The sequence below is a fragment of the Adiantum capillus-veneris genome, chromosome 16 (genome assembly GCF_014529385.1).
Source record: "Adiantum capillus-veneris isolate H3 chromosome 16, ASM1452938v2, whole genome shotgun sequence".
NCBI lineage: Eukaryota > Viridiplantae > Streptophyta > Polypodiopsida > Polypodiales > Pteridaceae > Adiantum > Adiantum capillus-veneris.
This window is the reverse complement of record NC_140946.1, coordinates 100,515,531-100,535,313: the sequence shown is the minus strand read 5'-3', so window position 1 is coordinate 100,535,313 and position 19,783 is coordinate 100,515,531. Positions and strand designations below refer to the sequence as shown.

Below are 19,783 nucleotides of genomic sequence, written 5' to 3'. Positions count from 1 at the left end.
AAGTTGCATCAAACGTGTTGTTTGCATCTCAAGTGTCCTCTTGACATTCTCATTCTCAACCACAAGTACCCTTAGTGTGCCATTCTCCATTGCAAGTGCTCGTAAGTCTTCGCCTTGTTTGTTTACGGTCTCTTGCAATCATACCAAGTACGCCATGATCATGGTTTCCGATGTCGTTGGTTGGGTGGTTGTGTTGCTATCTCCACACTTAGGAGATTTTGGATCATTTTTCACAATGGTTGTGGACCTTGTTGAAGAAGAAGAACCCTTGCGAGTGCCGGAAGACATTGTATGTAAAATAGGAGATGAGAATCAATTTTGTTGAGCCTGTTCACTTCGAAAATGCCGCTGGCAGATTGTGTATAGCTCGCCTTGCCTTGTGCCAGGGTCAAGCTTTGCTCCCCTTGGCCTCAAAACCCCATTGCGCCCTTCTTCACTCGATTTGGCGAGGGTCGAATTTCTCCCCTGCTCGTCTCAAGGACACCTACACATGGGATTTCCCCCCTTGGTCCTCCTCGACTTCGTCCCCACCTGGCAAGAGAGGAGTTCCATGGCTCTATCGCGTGCAATGCAAAAGCATGAGAGGACCATGCTTGCCTTGGACTATTTTTAGCTCTGATACCAATATGAAGCCTAGGGACTGCCTGCCTGGATTCATCGCCCAGCCTCCCATATATATAGCCCTTGGCAACGCTGAGAAAAGTAGGGTGATCGCATATCGCTGGCACGAATTAGGACACGAAGGACACGAGAGAACCTGGGTCCTAAGTCCGGCCGTCCCTGGCACGGCGTCTGCCTTGAAGAGAACAAGAACAATTTCCGCTGAGGGCAACGAGGATTAGCTCAAATAAAACACAGTACAAGAAAGATGACTGAGGTTGTTCGAATTGCTCCACGAGGGGAAGAAGAGGGGGGCAGTAGAGAAGGGAAGCCCATATCTGATGCAGCAGGCTCACCCGTCGTTGCTCAAGTGGCTGCTCCTCTTGACCACCACACCGTCAAGAAAGAAGATGGACTTCCTTCAAGCTCGCCCAATCTTGGAGCAGCTGTCAACAAAGTCACCTACCGCATTCCCAGTTATGCAGGTTATTATCTCTTATTCTTTTGACCTGTTTCGAAATGTCATATTGTTTTAGCGTCAAATCATGGTGATGCTGCTTTTGAGTTGCATCTTCAAACATTTCTTTTTCACGGTGTCAGAGCTTTGACGCAGAGGTAAGGTGTTCAGAAGATTGAAGCATATATCATTTTCAGCAGAATGAAGTTTGGACATAGTAGAATCCTAAGTGAGTGTGCAAAAGCAATTATTGTAGTTATGCAATCAGCGTGGTGTGTAAGCTACTTCATTTTCTTGTGTGCTTGTATGTTGTGTTAAAACCTTTTGCTAAACGATGGTGCAATGTTTCGACTCTTGTGCATTAGAGGTTGCTTGTCTTCTGCTGTCTACCGACATAAGTTAGAGAGAGAGAGAGAAGGAAAGAAAGAAAGGAAATTATATTTATGTCCTCTTGAGGTCAAAGTCAGCCTATAGGACATCTCAGATACATCATTGTTGGTGTATACACACACATATATATGTATATATGTGTAAATATATATGTATATACATACATACATACATACATACATACATGTTGTATCCTTGAAGCTCTCTTTCAGTTATCTCTAGCCTTTACCTTGTAACTTTGAGAAATTGTATGAGTAATCTATGCAAAGGATTCATTTTCGCTTCTAAAGGTTATTTTGCTGCTTTGACTTGCTATCTGTAATACTATTAATAATCCTGTCCTAATTTAGGAGGATTCGTTTTCGCTTCTAAAGGTTGTTTTGATGCGTTGACTTGCTATCTGTAATAATGTTAATAATCCTGTCCTAATTTGGTATCAATCAGTGGTTTCGAATAGAAAAGGGTAAATATTCTCGAGATTTAGAAGAAATCAGGGTATTGCTGACACAGCAAACTAATGACAACCCTCTAGCGTTCTGGGATAGAGAAGAGTATTGGGTTTCCTTCCAGGAAACCCACCAACTGCTGGATTGAAAGCAACACATTTAGGGATGTCATTGGAAGACACAAAATTATGCAATGAAGAAATTGGTCACCGTCTTCCTTTCTGATATACAAGAAGAGGGATAGACATCTTTCGACGAGTGGAAAAAGGGTAGGTAAGTGTAATACAGCTGTTATTCGGTGACACATAGTGGACTGTACAGTAAAAGGTTGCAGTAGGTGGAATACAGCTGTGTTGGTGAACACATAGTGGACTGGATAGTAAAAAGGTGGTTTATTTATTCTTAGTGGAGATATAAACAGTGACAGTGATAGAGACTTTTATTCCTTCCCCTTTTTGATGTGAGAGAGTAAATCAGCAATATTATTTTTGTGGCCTGGTACATATTCATAGGAGATGTCGAAGTGACTGAGCTTATATGACCATTGAAAAATACGCGTATTTTTCACCTTGCTAGCATTCTTTTCTTCCAAGAATTTATTGAAATGCTTGAGGTCACTTCGAAGGGTGAAATGTACTCCCATTAAAAACAAGCGAAAGGCCAACACAGAGTTGACACTTGCCAGTAGCTCTCTCTGGATGGAATGGTATTTTACTTCACGGTCTTTAAAGCGTACGGATGCCCATCGGCAGATGACAGGACCGCTTTCAGTATCTTCGCACAGTATTCCTCCCCAGGCTTCTTCGGAGGCATCGGAGTAGACGACTAATGGTTTATTGGATGGAATTTGCATGGGTGACAGATGACAGCAAACCTGCTTTATTTGTTGGACTGTTTTTGTCATTTGGTTAGTCCAGAAGAAATGTGTCTTGCGCTCCAGTTCTTTGAATATTAACAAATCTTTGGCAAGATGAGGGTATTGGGGAGCGATCCATTGTAGACATCCAACAGAAGACTGCAACTGCTTCTTTTCAGAAAAAACATCAGGGAAATTATTAAGCTTGTTGAGAATATGGGGCTGCATTCTGATGCAACCTGAGAAAAGCTCAACTCCTAGAAATGCCACCTGAGACTGACAAAGCTTAATTTTCTTAAAAGTCAGCACTAGACCAGTTTTTTACAATTTTTTAATAAACATATGCAGATATTTAATATGGCTGCTGATATCCTTAGAATAAACTAAGATATCATCTATATATAACAGAAGAAATTTCCTGCAATTTGCGAATACCACTTCAATCCTTTCCTGACACAAGGAAGGAGTTGGCTTGATACCCATTGACAAAACATTCCATTCGAACATTCCTTGGGGCACCACGAAGCTTGTCTTATGTCTGTCAGCTGGCTGTATCTTGAATTGCCAAAACATGCTTTTTAGATCAAATTTAGAAAAGATCTTGCAACTTTTTATCCTTCGTGGAAGATCATCTTTAAGCGGTAGAGGAAATCTGCGAGGTTCTAGCCAATCATTGATAGGCTTATAATTTATGAAAAGTCTCTTCTTCCCCCTCTACTACTCAGAGTGATTATTAACATAGATGGGGAAACTAGTCCATCTTTGAGTAACTGACCGCTTTCTTCATTGCATAATTTTGTGTCTTCCAATGACATCACTGGATGTGTTGCTTTCAATCCAGCAATTGTCACGTGACACATCCAACCCTATGTGTCCGTGGACAAGCTACTTCATAACAAGGGTTCCGTTAGTCCAATCAGTCTAGATTAGCAAGTGTTTTGGCACTTTTTGTGAGTCTGTTTGCAGACCGTGCTTGCCCAGGCACTTAGTGTAGATGCATATCCTCTGGTTGCACACAGCATGACCATAAGCATTCCCATCAGAATCCATCAGAATCCTTCGAGAGAATTTTCCAGTGCATTTAACCTATTTTCCCTATTTTTGACATTTTTCACTTATTAATTTAAGTGACTTTTGTTGGAAAGTAGGTAGGGCAAATTGAGTAAGTTTGTGTATAAGCAAACCTAGGCTAGCACTAATTGGCAGAAGAGGTAGCAGGAACCAGTGTGTTCAATAGGCACCCTCTCAGCAAAACCCCCCACTTCAGCAGGGCTAGCGTTTTTGCATCTGCAAGGACCTAGCGTTTTCATCCACAGGCAGCCTGGCGTTTTGTGCACAGCAGATCAGCCCCGGCAGCAGCAAGACAGAACAAGAAGCCTAGCGTTTTGCATTTGCAGGACATCCGGCAGTAGTAGGACCATTTTCAGCCCTAGCGTTTTTGCATCTGCAAGGCCTTTCAGCGTTTTTGCAAATCTTCGCGACGGAATCTCCACAAGCATCAGCGTTTTCAGTTTTGAGTATTTAGAACCGCATAAAAATTCCCGAACCTCGCAGATCTCACCTTCCTGCAGCAGTTCCTCGCCTCACGGTGGGATCCATCGAAGTTTAGAGTTTCAGCCCGGACATAGAGTCAGAATTCAACAGATAAAGATTTGTAGATTTCAGTCCTTAGAGTTCTCAGATTTCAGCCGGTCTCGTCGTTGTCCTCATCGTCGTCGACATCGTCGGCAAGTCCAAGCATTGTAGAGATTTGTGCAATCATAAGTAGACCGCTCTCGCCATAGAGAGTGGGGCCTTCGGAGGAGGATTTTACGTCTCTGGTGTCGTATTCTCTCTCTATCTCTCAATCTCATGCACTTCCATTTACAGTGTCCATTCACTTTGTTTGTGTCCATGGCACTCTCTCACTAAAGGAACGAAAGGCTCTCCCTTCCGTAAGTAAAAGGAATCCTTGAGCACAGTTCGGAGCACTCATCTTGAGCAAAGTTCAACATTCATTCCGGTGCACCTTACAGTGCTATCAGAGCTTTGGCAGTGTTCTGTATCACTCAAGGAAAGAACCACAAGAATCACAAGAATTTTTTTGCTTGTTTCGATTGCACGAACCCAAGTTCACTTGGGCGTGTCGATTTCTATTCGTGTTTTGAAGAGTGACAGGAATCCCAGGAAAGAAGGGTTGTCCAGCCTCCCCTTGTGCCTCTTTTCACTCATTGAGAGCGGACCGTGCACTTAGCAGCCGGCCAATGGACATGAGGTGGGAGAAAGCAACCTTAGTGTGAGCGCATGGCCGCCAAGGGGTGCGCCCGCAGAAAAGAGCGAAACTCGGGTGAAGAGAAGATCCTTCTGAAGCACAGATTGCAAGCAAAAGAAGACCCTCAAGACCTCAAGACCCTTAAGAACCCAAGAACCCAAGACTCGCAAGAAACCAAGTTGCTCGTGAACTTAAGAACCAAAGATCATAATGCATGGTCATCACCCAAAGCGGAATGGATACTTCGCATACAGGTGATATCTCTTCTCTCTCAGGATGTGATATGATTTTGGGCATTTGAGGGTTTCGTGAGCATAAGCCTCTTATTGATTGGGCAGAAAATACGTTCACTTTCAATGCCAAAATTGACTCTCCCATTGTCAGTCGTGGACAGCAAGTTCATTCTCCCTCTCTCATTGCTAATGTGCAGGCGAAGATTGAACGGATTTAGGAGGAGACTCTCTCAGTCTCTTCTTCTCCAAAGCATAACCCACAGAATTTGCACGATGATATGCATGCTATTTTGAATGATAATGATGGGCATGATGATTTGGATGACACTGACAAGCATGATGATTTGCATGATCAAGATGTGATTTCTCACAAGCATGATGATTTGCATGAAGATGATGTGATAATTCACAAGGATAATGTGTTAGTGCATACTTTCTCTAGTGAAGCTAACCTCCATCACGAAGAACCGATCTTGGCTCTCGAGTCGAGGTCCACAGAACCCCCACAGGAAGATTCGGTCAATCACGAAGAACCGATCTTGGCTCTCGAGCCTCGGTCCAAAGAACCCTCACCGGAAGTATTATGTGTTCACATGATTAGTACGCATGCATTGTTCGAGTGTTTCATTGGTGATTGTTTACTGTATCAGCGTCTTTATGTGATCCCTTTTTTTAGGCATGACATATTGTACGTTGAGCACGTTTCACTCATGAATTCGCACGAATATATGCGGATTGTTCATGAAAAGCTGAAAAGTATGTATGTAAGGAAGTCACATTCCATGTCTCTTTCTTGGCATGACACATTCGTAGAACGAGCATATGAAAGTATGAGCACCAAGCATGGGCATTTCCGTTGTGAATTGCCACTGTTGATTGCTTTAGATCAGAAGAGAAAGATTCGATCTCATTGTTTGCATGTTTGTGGTGAATGGTTTGGCACTCCGTTTCTTTGTTCATCTACATTGCATGCACAGTCTTTGAGGAAGACAAGATTTTTTCCACTCACTTTACATGGAATGGCATGTTTTTGTGTTGGAAATGGTTTCAGGAATTTTTAGCCATGATTCTTGAAGAAGGAAGAAGCAGGCCTCTAGATGAAGTTGAAGCATTGAAGGAGCCATAGAAGACTTTGTGTCGCTTTCGGCGCGGCCCAAAGAAGCACGACCCACCATCAGAGTGGGCCGGCGAAGAGTCCCTTCCAGGATTTCGGATGCTATTGGCGATCTCCCTCGACGCCATACAATTCGGTACCAATACCTCACTTTGAAAAGGAGGGGATGTCATGTGACACATCCAATCCTATGTGTCCGTGGACAAGCTACTTCAGAACAAGGGTTCCATCAGTCCAGTCAGTCTAGATTAGCAATTGTTCTGGCACTTTTTGTGAGTCTGTTCGCAGACCGTGCATGCCCAGGCACTTAGTGTAGATGCATATCCTCTGGTTGCACATAGCATGATCATAAGCATTCCCATCAGAATCCATCAAAATCCTTCATGGGAATTTTCCAGCGCATGTAACCTATTTTCCCTATTTTTGACATTTTCCACTTATTAATTTAAGTAACTTCTGTTGGAAAATAGGTAGGGCAAATTGAGTAAGTTTCTATATAAGCAAACCGAGGCTAGCACTAATTGGCAGAAGAGGTAGCAGGAACCAGTGTGTTCAATAGGCACCTTCTCAGCAAGACCCCCCACTTCAGCAGGGCTAGCGTTTTTGCATCTGCAAGGACCTAGCGTTTTCATCCACAGGCAGCCTTGCGTTTTGTGCATAGCAGATCAGCCCTGGCAGCAGCAAGACAGAACAAGAAGCCTAGCGTTTTGCATTTGCAGGACATCCGGCAGCAGTAGGACCATTTTCAGCCCTAGCGTTTTTGCATCTGCAAGGCCTTTCAGCTTTTTTGCAGATCTTCGCGACGGAATCTCCACAAGCATCAGCGTTTTCAGTTTTCAGCATTTAGAACCGCATAAAAATTCCCGAACCTCACAGATCTCACCTTCCTGCAGCAGTTCCCCGCCACACGGTGGGATCCATCAAAGTTTACAGTTTCAGCCCGGAAAACACAGATTTCAGCATCTGCGATTTCAGCCCGTCATCGTCACATCGTCGCCATCGACATCGTCATCGACATAGAGTCAGAATTCAGCAGATAAAGATTTGTAGATTTCAGTCCTTAGAGTTCTCGGATTTCAGCCCGTCTCGTCGTCGTTCTCATCGTCGTCAACATCGTTGGCAAGTCCAAGCATTGTAGAGAGTTGTGCAATCATAAGTAGACCGCTCTCGCCATAGAGAGTGGGCCCTTCGGAGGAGGATTTTACGTCTCTGGTGTCGTATTCTCTCTCTATCTCTCAGTCTCATGTACTTCCATTCACAGTGTCCATTCACTTTGTTTGTGTCCATTGCACTCTCTCACTAAAGGAATGGAAGGCTCTCCCTTCCGTAAGTAAAAGGAATCCTTGAGCACAGTTCGGAGCACTCATCTTGAGCAAAGTTCAACATTCATTCTGCTGCACCTTACAGCAATTGGTGGGTTTCCTGGAAGAGAAACCCAATACTCTTCTCTATCCCAGAACGCTAGAAGGTTGTGATTAGTCTGTCGTGTCAGCAATATCCTGATTTCTTCCAATTCTCGAGAATATTTATCCTTTTCTATTTTAAACAACTGATTGAATCGCTCTTCTTTCTGAGGATCAGGAAGAGTAGGAATCATCCCCCCGAGTAGAAGATTGCCTCTGGATTTCGTGTTTACCTCATAAGCTGTATTCTTTACATGAAATTGTAGAGAAAAGTCAGATAGAGTGGTGAAAGGAGTTACTTGAGACACAAGATCTGCACTTAATGTAAGATCCGTATTTGGGTGAGGGTGCAGCTAAAGGGTTATCAGAAACTTTGCTTTTCCAATGGCAATTTTGCAGGATACAACCTTTTGTATTCGGCCTCTCGTATTATTGGCATAGGAGACGGTAATACTAGAAGGGATGTATTGAATCAAATGGGTTGAAACAAGAGCTTGATTGATGTAAGACATAACAGACCCAGAGTCCCACAGAACATCAACGTGGAATGATTGAGTGTGTCGGAACTTGATCCAAACTTCTGAATAGAAAGCTCTATTGAATTTGGCATCAAAGTATATCACATCACATGCATTCATAACATGATCAAGAACCCATTCACTTACTGGTTCAATTAGCTACTTGTTGTAGGATTGCCATTTCTGATAACTGAGTAGTCATAGCATGAGTATGATCAACCTTGGCTTCGATTGCAACAAGCTGAGATTCCATTGTTATTATGCGTCTGCTCAATTCTTTGCATTCAAGGTGCACAGCTTGGATTGCATCCAAAATAGCCCTGTCAGTTTTACTGTATACCTGAATAATTTCAGCTGCCTGCTCAATTGGTGATTGTCTCGAAGTAGAGGTTGAAGCTGGGGCTAGTTCAGTAAGCAGAGGTTTTAGATGGTTGCACAACTGGTGGTGGTTGGACAACATCACGTTGTTTCATCTTCTGCTTCTATTCAGGTTGATTGATGATTTTAGAAGTTCTTTCAACCATACTTCTAAACAAGGGTATTGGTTGCTAGCTTTGTTGCTCCTTTTTGGATAGATTCATCTTTAAGGGCTTTGAACTTCTTTTCCATGTTTCAAATTCTTCACTAGTACTAGTAGTTGCCTCATTTTGTGTGGAAGAATCATACCTTTTGAACTTTGGGAAGGGATATGGCTTTTTTACCATATTAGACATTTTTGTGAAACTGTCGTCGGAGAAAACAAGCTCTTCTGTAGGTGTAGATTTTGAAGTAGAGTCTTTAGTAGAAGAGTCCAATTCATCAGAGTCATACAAGGTATATTGCCTAATTGGAAAATCCTTTTTCTGTAGGACGTTGCAGTAAACCACCTCGTACTCATACCTGTCTTTCAAAACAACATTTCCAAACTTTTTTTTTTCTTTCAGGGTAGTTGGGAGCAATATGACCTGGTTTTCCGCAGACATAGCATTTAACCTGCTGTCTGTCTTCTTTGCTAAGCTTTCTCTTTTTTCTAACCACTTTGAACTGCTTACCATATTTGTTTCTATGTTGTTTTACCTTACAGTGACATTCTTCAGCTTGGTTGCACCGAAAGTGCTGGGCTTTAGTTTCCTTGGTGCAAAAGCTGGAATTGAATCCTTTAACCTGCTTGATGTCTCGCTTTACTCTAAGTCGAGTACACTCCACATCAGTAACTTCATTGATGAAGGAATATATTTTTGAAATGTTTTCATCAATGTGCAGACTAACGGCTTTAATTCTTTCCTTTATCAAATTAGCAAAAGATTTAGGAAAGGAATTAACATAATACTATTTGTATTCAGTTTTGAAGGAAACTGGTACATGAGTTAGGTCATGTGCGGCCGATTCTTCTTCACTTGTGTAAGATCACAAAGCTTGCTTTTAAAGAAAGCTTCTTGATTGTGATCGTGTATTTTGCTGGTAGAACCTAAGAACTGCATTACAAGGGCAGTAAAGAATAAGGAAATGACATTGTCAAAGTTCTCCTTGCCTTCAGGTCCTCCCTGCATGATGTATGTTTTACTTTCCACACTCAGGTCATCCCACCAGACTCTGAGCATACCCTGGAATCCAGCTACAATCATTGAAACAGATTGCCTCTGTGTTAAATCCTTATATAGGATTCCATAATGTGCAGAGTTATATATGAATTCAAAAACTTTCCAGATTTCTTCTTAGGTCAAACCATCTATATCCAGTATGTCATGTCACTAATTTTACTTACCCCATTGAGATTAGTAAAAGAAGAAATGGTAGATTCAACCTTCATTTTACGTGTTTCTCTGCTACTAACAGGGTTAATAATCCTAGCTTCTTCATCAATACTAATATCAGAGTCTTTTTCAAAGGATGCTGTCAAGTCTGGAAAGATTCGTGGTAGAAACACATCCAACTCATCTAACTCTTTTTCTTCATATCCTATGCATGCATCATCCTGGAACACAATCCAGTCTATGTCTTCTGGCACTATGTTGCGTACCTCTTCTCCTAGCTGTTGCCTTTCGACCCAAGTGTAGATCTGTGCATTTTCCCCCCAACGAAGATTAGGATTGAAGCCGTTAGCCAAATCTTCATCTAAGAAAGGAGACATATGGATTGGAAATTGGTTGATAGACTCAATAACAGGTTCTTTTTGGACTGCAGAAAATATTCTAGGGAATGTTTTATCATGGCTGGCTTCTCTAAAAGTAATGAGAGGTTGTTGTATCATCTTAGATTCAGGAGTAAAGACCTGTCTTGCTAAAGGGATTGGAGAAGTGAAAACTCCAATTTGGATAATACCTGATATTGTAGGATAGCCAATTCTTTGATAGCATTAGTATGCCAATTTGATGCAGCCTCAATTGATTGTAGTCGTGAATTTGGAGAAGGAAGGATATAAGGCTATAAGGATATAAGGATATAAGGTTGACTAGGCATAAGGACCTTAATGATCAAACTATTAGTATCCTCCAAGGAAGCCTGTCCAACGGATCGATATACATCGAATGCTTCCCGAACTTTCCTTGTAGTTTGTCTGATAGGTATTTTAATGAAGTAGTATCCTTCCTAATCAAGACCAATGGACTTGATATGAAGAACACAGCTGACCACTTACAGATAACCTATAGAATGATTGTTCGCACCATAAACACATGTATTCCTTTTGTTTATAATGCCGGATATCTTAAGGATGCAGAATCCTCTAAGGGACAAAATATAGTGATGAGGGTTGATGATACAACCATGGGGACTCTACCTGAGATGGTAAAATGACAGGAAGTTCAATTTCTTGAAGAATGTAAATTAAATATTTCTAAACCCTTGCTTAATGAAGTACAACACCTTGAGCCAATGAAGATAGAAAGATTAAGCTCCACTGATCAATACAAAATTTTGGGAAGATCAAAGTCAAAGAAGGAGCTTGCTTCTGTTCCGGCGTCCCCATAGTATAATACTGCATCAACCAGCTCTGCGGTCTCCTCGAGTAAATCTCGTCTTAAGATGATATGTATACATCTTGAAACTTATAAAGATTTTGAAGGTCTTTTTAGATGCAAACTTTGTAATCGGATAATAGCAATTGATTTTGCTATTAATGGAATCGAGTCTCTAACAAAGGAAGCCATCAACGATAAGGATATGTCTACAAGTCAACTTTATATCCTTCCTTCTCCAAATTCACGACTACAACCAATTGAGGGTGCATCAAATTCGCATACTAATGCTATCAAAGAATTGGCTGCCCTACAATATCAGGTATTATCCAAATTGGCAGTTTTCACTTCTCTAATCCCTTTAGCAAGACAGGTCTTTACTCCTGAATCTAAGATGACACAATAACCTCTCATTACTTTTGGAGAAGCCAGCCATGATAAAACATTCCCTAGAATGTTTTTTGCAGTCGAGAAAGAATCTGTTATTGAGTCTATCAACCAATTTCCAGCCCGTATGTCTCCTTTCTTAGATGAAGATTTGGCTAACGGCTTCAATCCTAATCTTCGTTGGGGGGAAAATGCACAGATCTACACTTGGGTCGAAAGGCAACAGCTAGGAGAAGAGGTACGCAACATAGTGCCAGAAGACATAGACTGGATTGTGTTCCAGGATGATGCATGCGTAGGATATGAAGAAAAAGAGTTAGATGAGATGGATGTGTTTCTACCGCAAATCTTTCCAGACTTGAGAACATCCTTTGAAGAAGACTCTGATATTAGTACTGATGAAGAAGCTAGGATTATTAACCCTGTTAGCAGAGAAACAGGTAAAATGAACGTTGAATCTTCCACTTCTTCTTTTACTAATCTCAAAGGGGTAAGTAAAATTGTGACATGACCATACTGGATATAGATGGTGTGACCTAAGAAGAAATCTGGAAAGTTTTTGAATTCATATATAACTCTGCACATTATGGAATCCTATATAAGGATTTAACACAGAGGCAATCTGTTTCAATGATTGTAGCTGGATTCCAGGGTATGCTCAGGGCCTGGTGGGATGACCTGAGTGTGGAAACTAAAACATACATCATGCAGGGAGGACCTGAAGGCAGAGAGAACTTTGACAATGCCATTTCCTTATTTTGCTACCCTTGTAATGCAGTTCTTAGGTTCTACCAGCAAAATACATGATCGCAATCGAGAAGCTTTCTTTAGAAGCAAACTTTGTGATCTTACACAGGTGAAGAAGAACCGGCCGCACATGACCCAACTCATGTACCAGTTTCCTTCAAAACTGAATACAAACAGTATTATGTTAATTCCTTTCCTAAATCTTTTGCTAATTTGATAAAGGAAAGAATTAAAGCTGCTGGTCTGCACATTGATGAAAACATTTCAAAAATATATTTCTTCATCAATGAAGTTACTGATTTGGAGTGTACTCGACTTAGAGTAAAGCGAGACATCAAACAGGTTAAAGGATTCAATTTCAGCTTTTGCACAAAGGAAACTAAAGCCCAACAGTTTCGGTGCAAGCAAGCTGAAGAATGTCACTGTAAGGTAAAACAGCATAGAAACAAATATGGTAAGCAGTTCAAAGTGGTTAGGAAAAAGAGAAAGCTTAGCAAAGAAGAAAGACAGCAGGTAAAATGCTATGTCTGCGGAAAACCTTGTCATATTGCTCCTAACTTTCCTAAAAGAAAGAAAAAGTTTGGAAAGGCTATTTTGAAAGACAGGTATGAGTACGAGGTGGTTTACTGCAACGTCCTACAGAGAAAGGATTTTCCAATTAGGCAGTATACCTTGTATGACTCTAATGAATCGGACTCTTCTACTGAAGACTCTACATATAGAAGAGCTTGTTTTCTCTGATGACGGTTTCACAAAAATGTCTAATATGATAAAAAAGCCATATCCCTTCTCGAAGTTCAAAATGTATGATTCTTCCACAGAAGATGAGGCAACTACTAGTACTAGTGAAGAATTTGAAACATGGAAAAGAAGTTCAAGGCCCTTAAAGATGAATCTATCCAAAAAGAAGCAACAAAGCTATCAACCACTACCCTTGTTTAGAAGTATGGTTGAAAGAACTTTTGAAATCATCAATCAACTTGAATAGAAGCAGAAGATGAAACAACGTGATGTTGTTATCAGCCAACCATCACCAGTTGTGCAACCATCTAAAACCTCTGCTTACTGAACTAGCCCCAGCTTCAACCTCTACTTCGAGACAATCACCAATTGAGCAGGCAGCTGAAATTATTCAGGTATACAGTAAAACTGACAGGGCTATTTTGGATGCAATCCAAGCTGTGCACCTTGAATGCAAAGAATTGAGCAGACGCATAATAACAATGGAATCTCAGCTTGCTGCAATCGAAGCAAAGGTTGATCATACTCATGCTATGGCCACTCAGTTATCAGAAATGGCAATCCTGCAACAAGTAGCTAATGAACTAGTAAGTGAATGGGTTCCTGTTCATGTTATGAATGCATGTGATGTTCTATACTTTGATGTCAAATTCAATAGAGCTTTCTATTCAGAAGTTTGGATCAAGTTCCCACACACTCGATCATTCCACGTTGATGCTCTGTGGGACTCCGGGTCTGTTATGTCTTACATCAATCAAGCTCTTGTTCTACCCCATTTGATTCAATACCTCCCTTCTGGTATTACCGTCTCCTATGCCAATAATGCGAGAGGCCGAATACAAAAGGTCGTATCTAGCAAAATTGCCATTGGAAAAGCAAAGTTTCTGATAACCCTTTATCTGCACCCTCTTCCAAATACGGATCTTACATTAGGTGCAGATCTTGTGTCTCAAGTAACTCCTTGTACCATTCTATCTGACTTATCTCTACAATTTCATGTGAAGAATACAGCTTATGAGGTAAGCACGACTCTTCTTCTCGGGGGGATGTTTTCTACTCTTCCTGATCTTCAGAAAGAAGAGCGATTCAATCAGTGGTTTCAAATAGAAAAGGGTAAATATTTTGGAGAATTGGAAGAAATCAGGGTATTGCTGACACAACAGACTAATGACAACCCTCTAGCGTTTTGGGATAGAAAAGAGTATTGGGTTTCTCTTCGAGGAAACCCACCAACCACTGGATTGAAAGCAACACATCCAGGGATGTCATTGGAAGACACAAAATTATGCAATAAAGAAATTAGTCAGTTACTTAGAGATGGACTAATTTCCCCATCTAATAATGCATTTGCTTGCCAAGCATTCCATGGTAATAATCACTCTGAGCAGAAGAGGGGGAAGAAGAGACTTGTCATAAATTATAAGCCTATCAATGATTGGCTAGAACTTCGCAGATTTCCTCTACCGCATAAAGATGATTTTCTACGAAGGATAAAAAGTTGCAAGATCTTTTCTAAATTTGATCTAAAAAGCATGTTTTGGCAATTCAAGGTACAGCCAGCTGACAGATGTAATACAAGCTTTGTGGTGTCCAGGGCATGTTCGAATGGAATGTTTTGCCAATGGGTATCAAGCCAGCTCCTTCCTTGTGCCAGGAAAGGATTGAAGTGATACTCGCAGATTGCAGGGAATTTCTTTTGTTATATATAGATGATATCTTAGTTTATTCTAAGGATATTAGCAGCCATATTAAGCATCTGCATATGTTTATTAAAAAATTGCAAAAAACTGTTCTAGTGTTGAGTTTGAAGAAAATTAAGCTTTGTCAATCTCAGGTGGCATTTCTAGGAGTTGAGCTTTTCTCAGGTTGCATTAGAATGCAGCCCCATATTCTCAACAAGCTTAATAATTTCCTTGATGTTTTTTCTGAAAAGAAGCAGTTGCAGTCTTCTGTTGGATGTCTACAATGGATCGCTCCCCAATACCCTCATCTTGCCAAAGATTTGTTAATATTCAAAGAACTGGAGCGCAACACACATTTCTTCTGGACTAACCAAACGACAAAAACAGTCCAACAGATAAAGCAGGTTTGCTGTCATCTAACACCCTTGCAAATTCCATCCGATAGACCATTAGTCGTCTACTCCGATGCCTCCGAAGAAGCCTGGGGAGGAATACTGTGCGAAGATATTGAAAGCGGTCCTGTCATCTGCCGATGGGCATACGGACGCTTTAAAGACCTTTTATATTCGGCCTTTGGTATTATTGGCATATGAGACGGTAATATTAGAAGGGAGGTATTGAATATATATATATATATATATATATATATATATATATATTATTGGCATAGGAGACGGTAATATTAGAAGGGAGGTATTGAATATATATATATATATATATATATATATATATATATATATATATATATATATATATATATATATATATATATAGATATAGATAGATATAGATAGATAGATAGATAGATAGATAGAGAGAGAGAGAGAGAGACTGCTAGGGTTGCAGATGTTTTGCCTTTCTACTGCCGTCTCTTTCTCCTCTCCTTCCCTTGTTGCACCGCACATTGGGTCTCGACGTGAATCCCTCGGCGAGTCTTACCAATGCTGCATGTCGCTCTGAAAAGTGAAGCTCACGATGTATGTTCCAAGCCAACTGCACGTCAACACATATACTCCCCCCCTTCCGCTCCATGTATCTGTGACACGTGCGTTTGTTTTTCTTTCTGGGTTTCTTTCGCAGGTGTTTCTTCGTCTTGTGTTTGCTGTTGTATGTTTTGTTTTGTGCGCTTGCATGTGTCGGTGTGTTTGTGTGGCTGCCTGTAAGTGTTGTGTGTGTGTGTTGCTTACAGAGTTTTTTCCATTCGTTTGCCATATGCATACGTATATGGGTATAGAAATATGAAAAAAGTATGGTTCACTGTTCTGGGTTGAACCATACGTCATGTAACAAAACTTGGACACCCCAAGTGAAGATTTTACCGCGACATGGTAGAGATTCAATTCAAAATAGTTCACAAAAGACGACACGGCCCGGCGTAGTTCGGTGCCAAGAGGTATTGGCCCCAAAGACTGGCGCCCCTTTTGATATTTCAATCTGTGTGCAAAGTACAAGGGAGTCCGCGGGTACTCACTCTCAGACTCTACGTCTAGATGCTCTGAGTAGGGAGTCCCTAAGGACTTATTTATTCTTACAAGGGATACCCAAAAGCAAAGCCCCAAAATCTTTCAAAAATAAAAGCAAACTTCTCCAAAAGCTTCCAGCACTAAATCAGCAAACAAAAAGCATTTAGCGTAATTTTCGGAAATTCCGTATGGCCTGTCAACACATAAAGTAGAGCGGCCGTATTGCTATCCGAACGGCCTGCCACGTCAGCCTGTCGGCGCATTTTGTGGAGATCTGCCACGTCAGCCTGTCAACGCGTTTTACGAGAATCTGCCACGTTAGCCTGTCGTGTTGTGTGTCCGGGGGCCTGCCATGTGACAAATTTGTGACATACCCCCCTCTTGAAAGAATTGTAATCGCCCTCGATTATGCCTGCAAAACAGACTGAGGCCATAACTGAAACCGGCCCGTGGGGCGGTAGGCGTCGGCTTTCACCCGAAATTCTTTACTTTAGATACACACAGAGTACTTTGCAAAGGTAACCTGTAACAGGGATTAACACTTAAGTACACACGGCTCGGAAGCTAGAATGCTCCAAGCAGACGTCGACAACCTGTAGGCCCCAAAAATGGCGCCCCTTTCGGTATTTCTTTATTCTTTAACAGAGGGAATAAAAACCTGTGATCATCTATGAGCTGCCGCGCACAATCTAAGCTAAGAAACACCTGTTCTGGCCCGATTTCGACAACATAACTGTACTAGGACGCTTCACAATCAGTATCCCCACGCATAGATGACTTTCCCGACGCATACGGACACTTTGCAAAACCTGGCGAGAATCTGCAGCACGCTGAATTCTCTGTTTTTTGCCCCGAAAATGCGCCAGATCACTTGTACAGCGGTCCCGTCGCGTCCCTGTTTTGGGCTCCGTTTCGCGCGCCGGTCGCATCTGTAGCAAGACCTCGAGCTCCCGCACCTGTAGGGCTACTTGCCCTTTGAATCGGACGAGATTTCTCACGTGAAACCTCTCCGAATTCACCTGTACCTGCGGGGGATTAGCCGCTAGCTAATCCAGTACCTGTGCAAGAGGCTCTTGCCTCGGCAATCGTGCATGAACCCACATAACTGTACATCGGTCAAATGAAAAGCCCACTAGAGGGGCATAACATACTGCTCATAGGGGAGAGAGAGAGCAGTGCGTAGCGTGCAGGGCATGACTCCTGGCACCGCACTGTACATAAGGGGGAAAGGAAGCACTCCATAGCTCTTAACCTGTGACAAATTCAAAAGGAGTCCTCTCCCAGCATAAAATTCAACGCCCATTTTTCTGCATAAGGCAAGTTCATGAAAAATTGCCACTTGGCGCATTTACAAGCATTTGTCCGTTTTGGGTTTGCCGCCTAAAAATCTCCCGACTGGTCGCCTAGTTGACTTCGCGGCAGAGTTGTAAAGTGTTCCCCTAGTCATATCGGAGGTAATGACGCGAACACATTTTTCGTGGCCCAAAATAGCTGTTCCCTAAATTTTAGGAAATGATTCCGTTGGGCTCCCATTGGTCATCTGACCATCTATCCTCATTGGGACCGCATCCAAAAGTGCAATGTGACCCAACTGTCGGATACTTTTTGTTGGTAGTCACACCTTGACTTTTGGCCTTTATTGAGTTCACTCCCTAGTATCCACCAACTTGCTAAGTGCGACGGGGGGACCTATATGATCTTGCTCTGAGCCTAGACATCCTCTTACTATACGAATTCCAGTGCCGACCACTTCTCGTCTGCGGGTGAAACTACCGTTCACATTGGCCATACAATGTCCGACAGTTTGCTACTTCAAGAAGAGGGTCTCAAAAATAAAACAAAACCCATTGAAAAGAAACCAACAACTAAAGTTAGTGGTTGCCACGTCCTCGTGACATAGTTAACAGCTGCCATGTCCCCGTGACATACCCCCCTCTTGAAATCGCAAACGTCCTTGATTGCATAGCATAAATACACACCACTGATGATCTTGTGCTATCAACACTCTTTTATCATCGCATGTATCCGCAAGAAAGGTCATAACACATAGATACAAATGACTTAATGAGACCTTCATACTTTTGTCATTTCCATCTATTACACTGAATTCATATGTACATTTGATGTACTAGCTCTATCATTACCCCTCCTTTGCACACGTTGGGTTGGGGCATAAGTAGGCTGTAACCCAAAGGATTCAAGGTAAAGCTGCAATACATTTGGTGCCTCTGACAGTTCACGCTCTTCCATCCACTTTGCATCCATAGGCGGATAGTTCTTGAACTTCACCAAATAGCGTCTTGCAACTTGTCCTTTAACCTTTTTGTGCTTATGTGCCAAAACTTGCTCAGGTACCAGGATCTCATCAAGTTCCTCAACTTCTGGCTAATCCTCATCTAGCATATCTTTTGGCACATCACCCACGAAGGGTCTTAGAAGACTCACGTGAAACTCATTATAAATCTTCCATGCATCAGGCAATTTCAGCCTGTAAGCCACATCGTTGATCTTGTCAAGCACTTGAAAAGGCCCATAGTAACGCATGCTGAGCTTAGGAAATAGCCGTTCCTTGCCCTTCATCTTCTTTAAGCTTGCCTTTTCGAACCTTAACCCAATCACCAGGTGATAGTAGCAATTCACGACGGTGACGATCAGCAGCCTTTTTCTGCTTTGTCTGAGTCTTCTCCAAGGCAACTTTAATTTTCTTATACATCTCATTTATGTTCTCAACATATTGATCTGCCTCAAAGATCTTGTCCTTTGTATGCAAAATGGGAGGAACCTTTTTTCCGCCTTCAACAATCTCAAAAGGTGCCTTGCTTGTGGACGAATGCACCGTATTGTTGTACGCATACTCAAGCATAGGCAAATACTGTTTAACGTTTCAGCAGATCTAAGATAGTAGAATTAGCCTCTTCTTACTGTCCATTAGTTTGTGGATGAAATGAAGACGAGAACTTGAGTATAGTGTCCACGTTCTGAAACAATCCTCTCCAGAACAAACTGGTCATGCGAGGATCACGATCACTGATAATCGATTGTGGCATACCATGGTACTTAAACACATTGTACATAAACAAGCGTGCCATCTGATCAGATTTTATCTTCTTCCTGACACGGATAAAATGGGCCTGCTTGCTGAACCTGCAGATAATGGTCTATATACCATCATTCCCTGTTGGCGTTCTTGGAAGATCAAAGATAAAGTCCATAGCAATGCTTTCGCATGGCTTATCCGGAATCGGCAGTGGTTGTAACAACCCTGGTGCCTTTTGCCTGTCAAACTTGACATTTTGGCAAACTATGCATGCTCGCACAAAGGCATCCACATCTCTCCTCAATGTAGGCCAATAGAAGAATGTCTCTACCGCTTTAACTGTTGCATCAATGCCAAGATGCCGTGCATACGGTGGGACCTGACTCTCTTCCATGACCTTATGTCACAGTGGCCTAGTGACACAAAGTCTGCCATGCATCATCATAAAACCATCTCTGAGGAGGTAGTGCTCGTGATGTTGCCCTTCTTGTAAATGTTCAAAGATCCTTGCAAAATCTTCAT

General features: G+C 41.9%; 1 protein-coding gene across 4 annotated transcripts in view; it reads left to right on the top strand.

Annotated features, from left to right (window-relative positions):
* Positions 1 to 664: 664 nt before the first annotated feature.
* Positions 665 to 19,783, top strand: part of SWI3A (SWITCH/sucrose nonfermenting 3A) — a 73,758-nt gene continuing 54,639 nt past the window's right edge. For 3 of the 4 annotated variants that reach the window (XR_015184609.1, XR_015184610.1, XM_086485358.1), the window contains exon 1: positions 668 to 1,085. Coding sequence is in view for 2 of the 4 variants with exons in the window: in XM_086485358.1 (XP_086341484.1) it covers positions 869 to 1,085 (217 nt within the window). In the remaining 2 variants the exon portion in view is untranslated. Of the gene's footprint in view, positions 1,086 to 19,783 lie in introns of all 4 variants that reach the window. The other variant, XM_086485359.1, reaches the window with a different exon arrangement.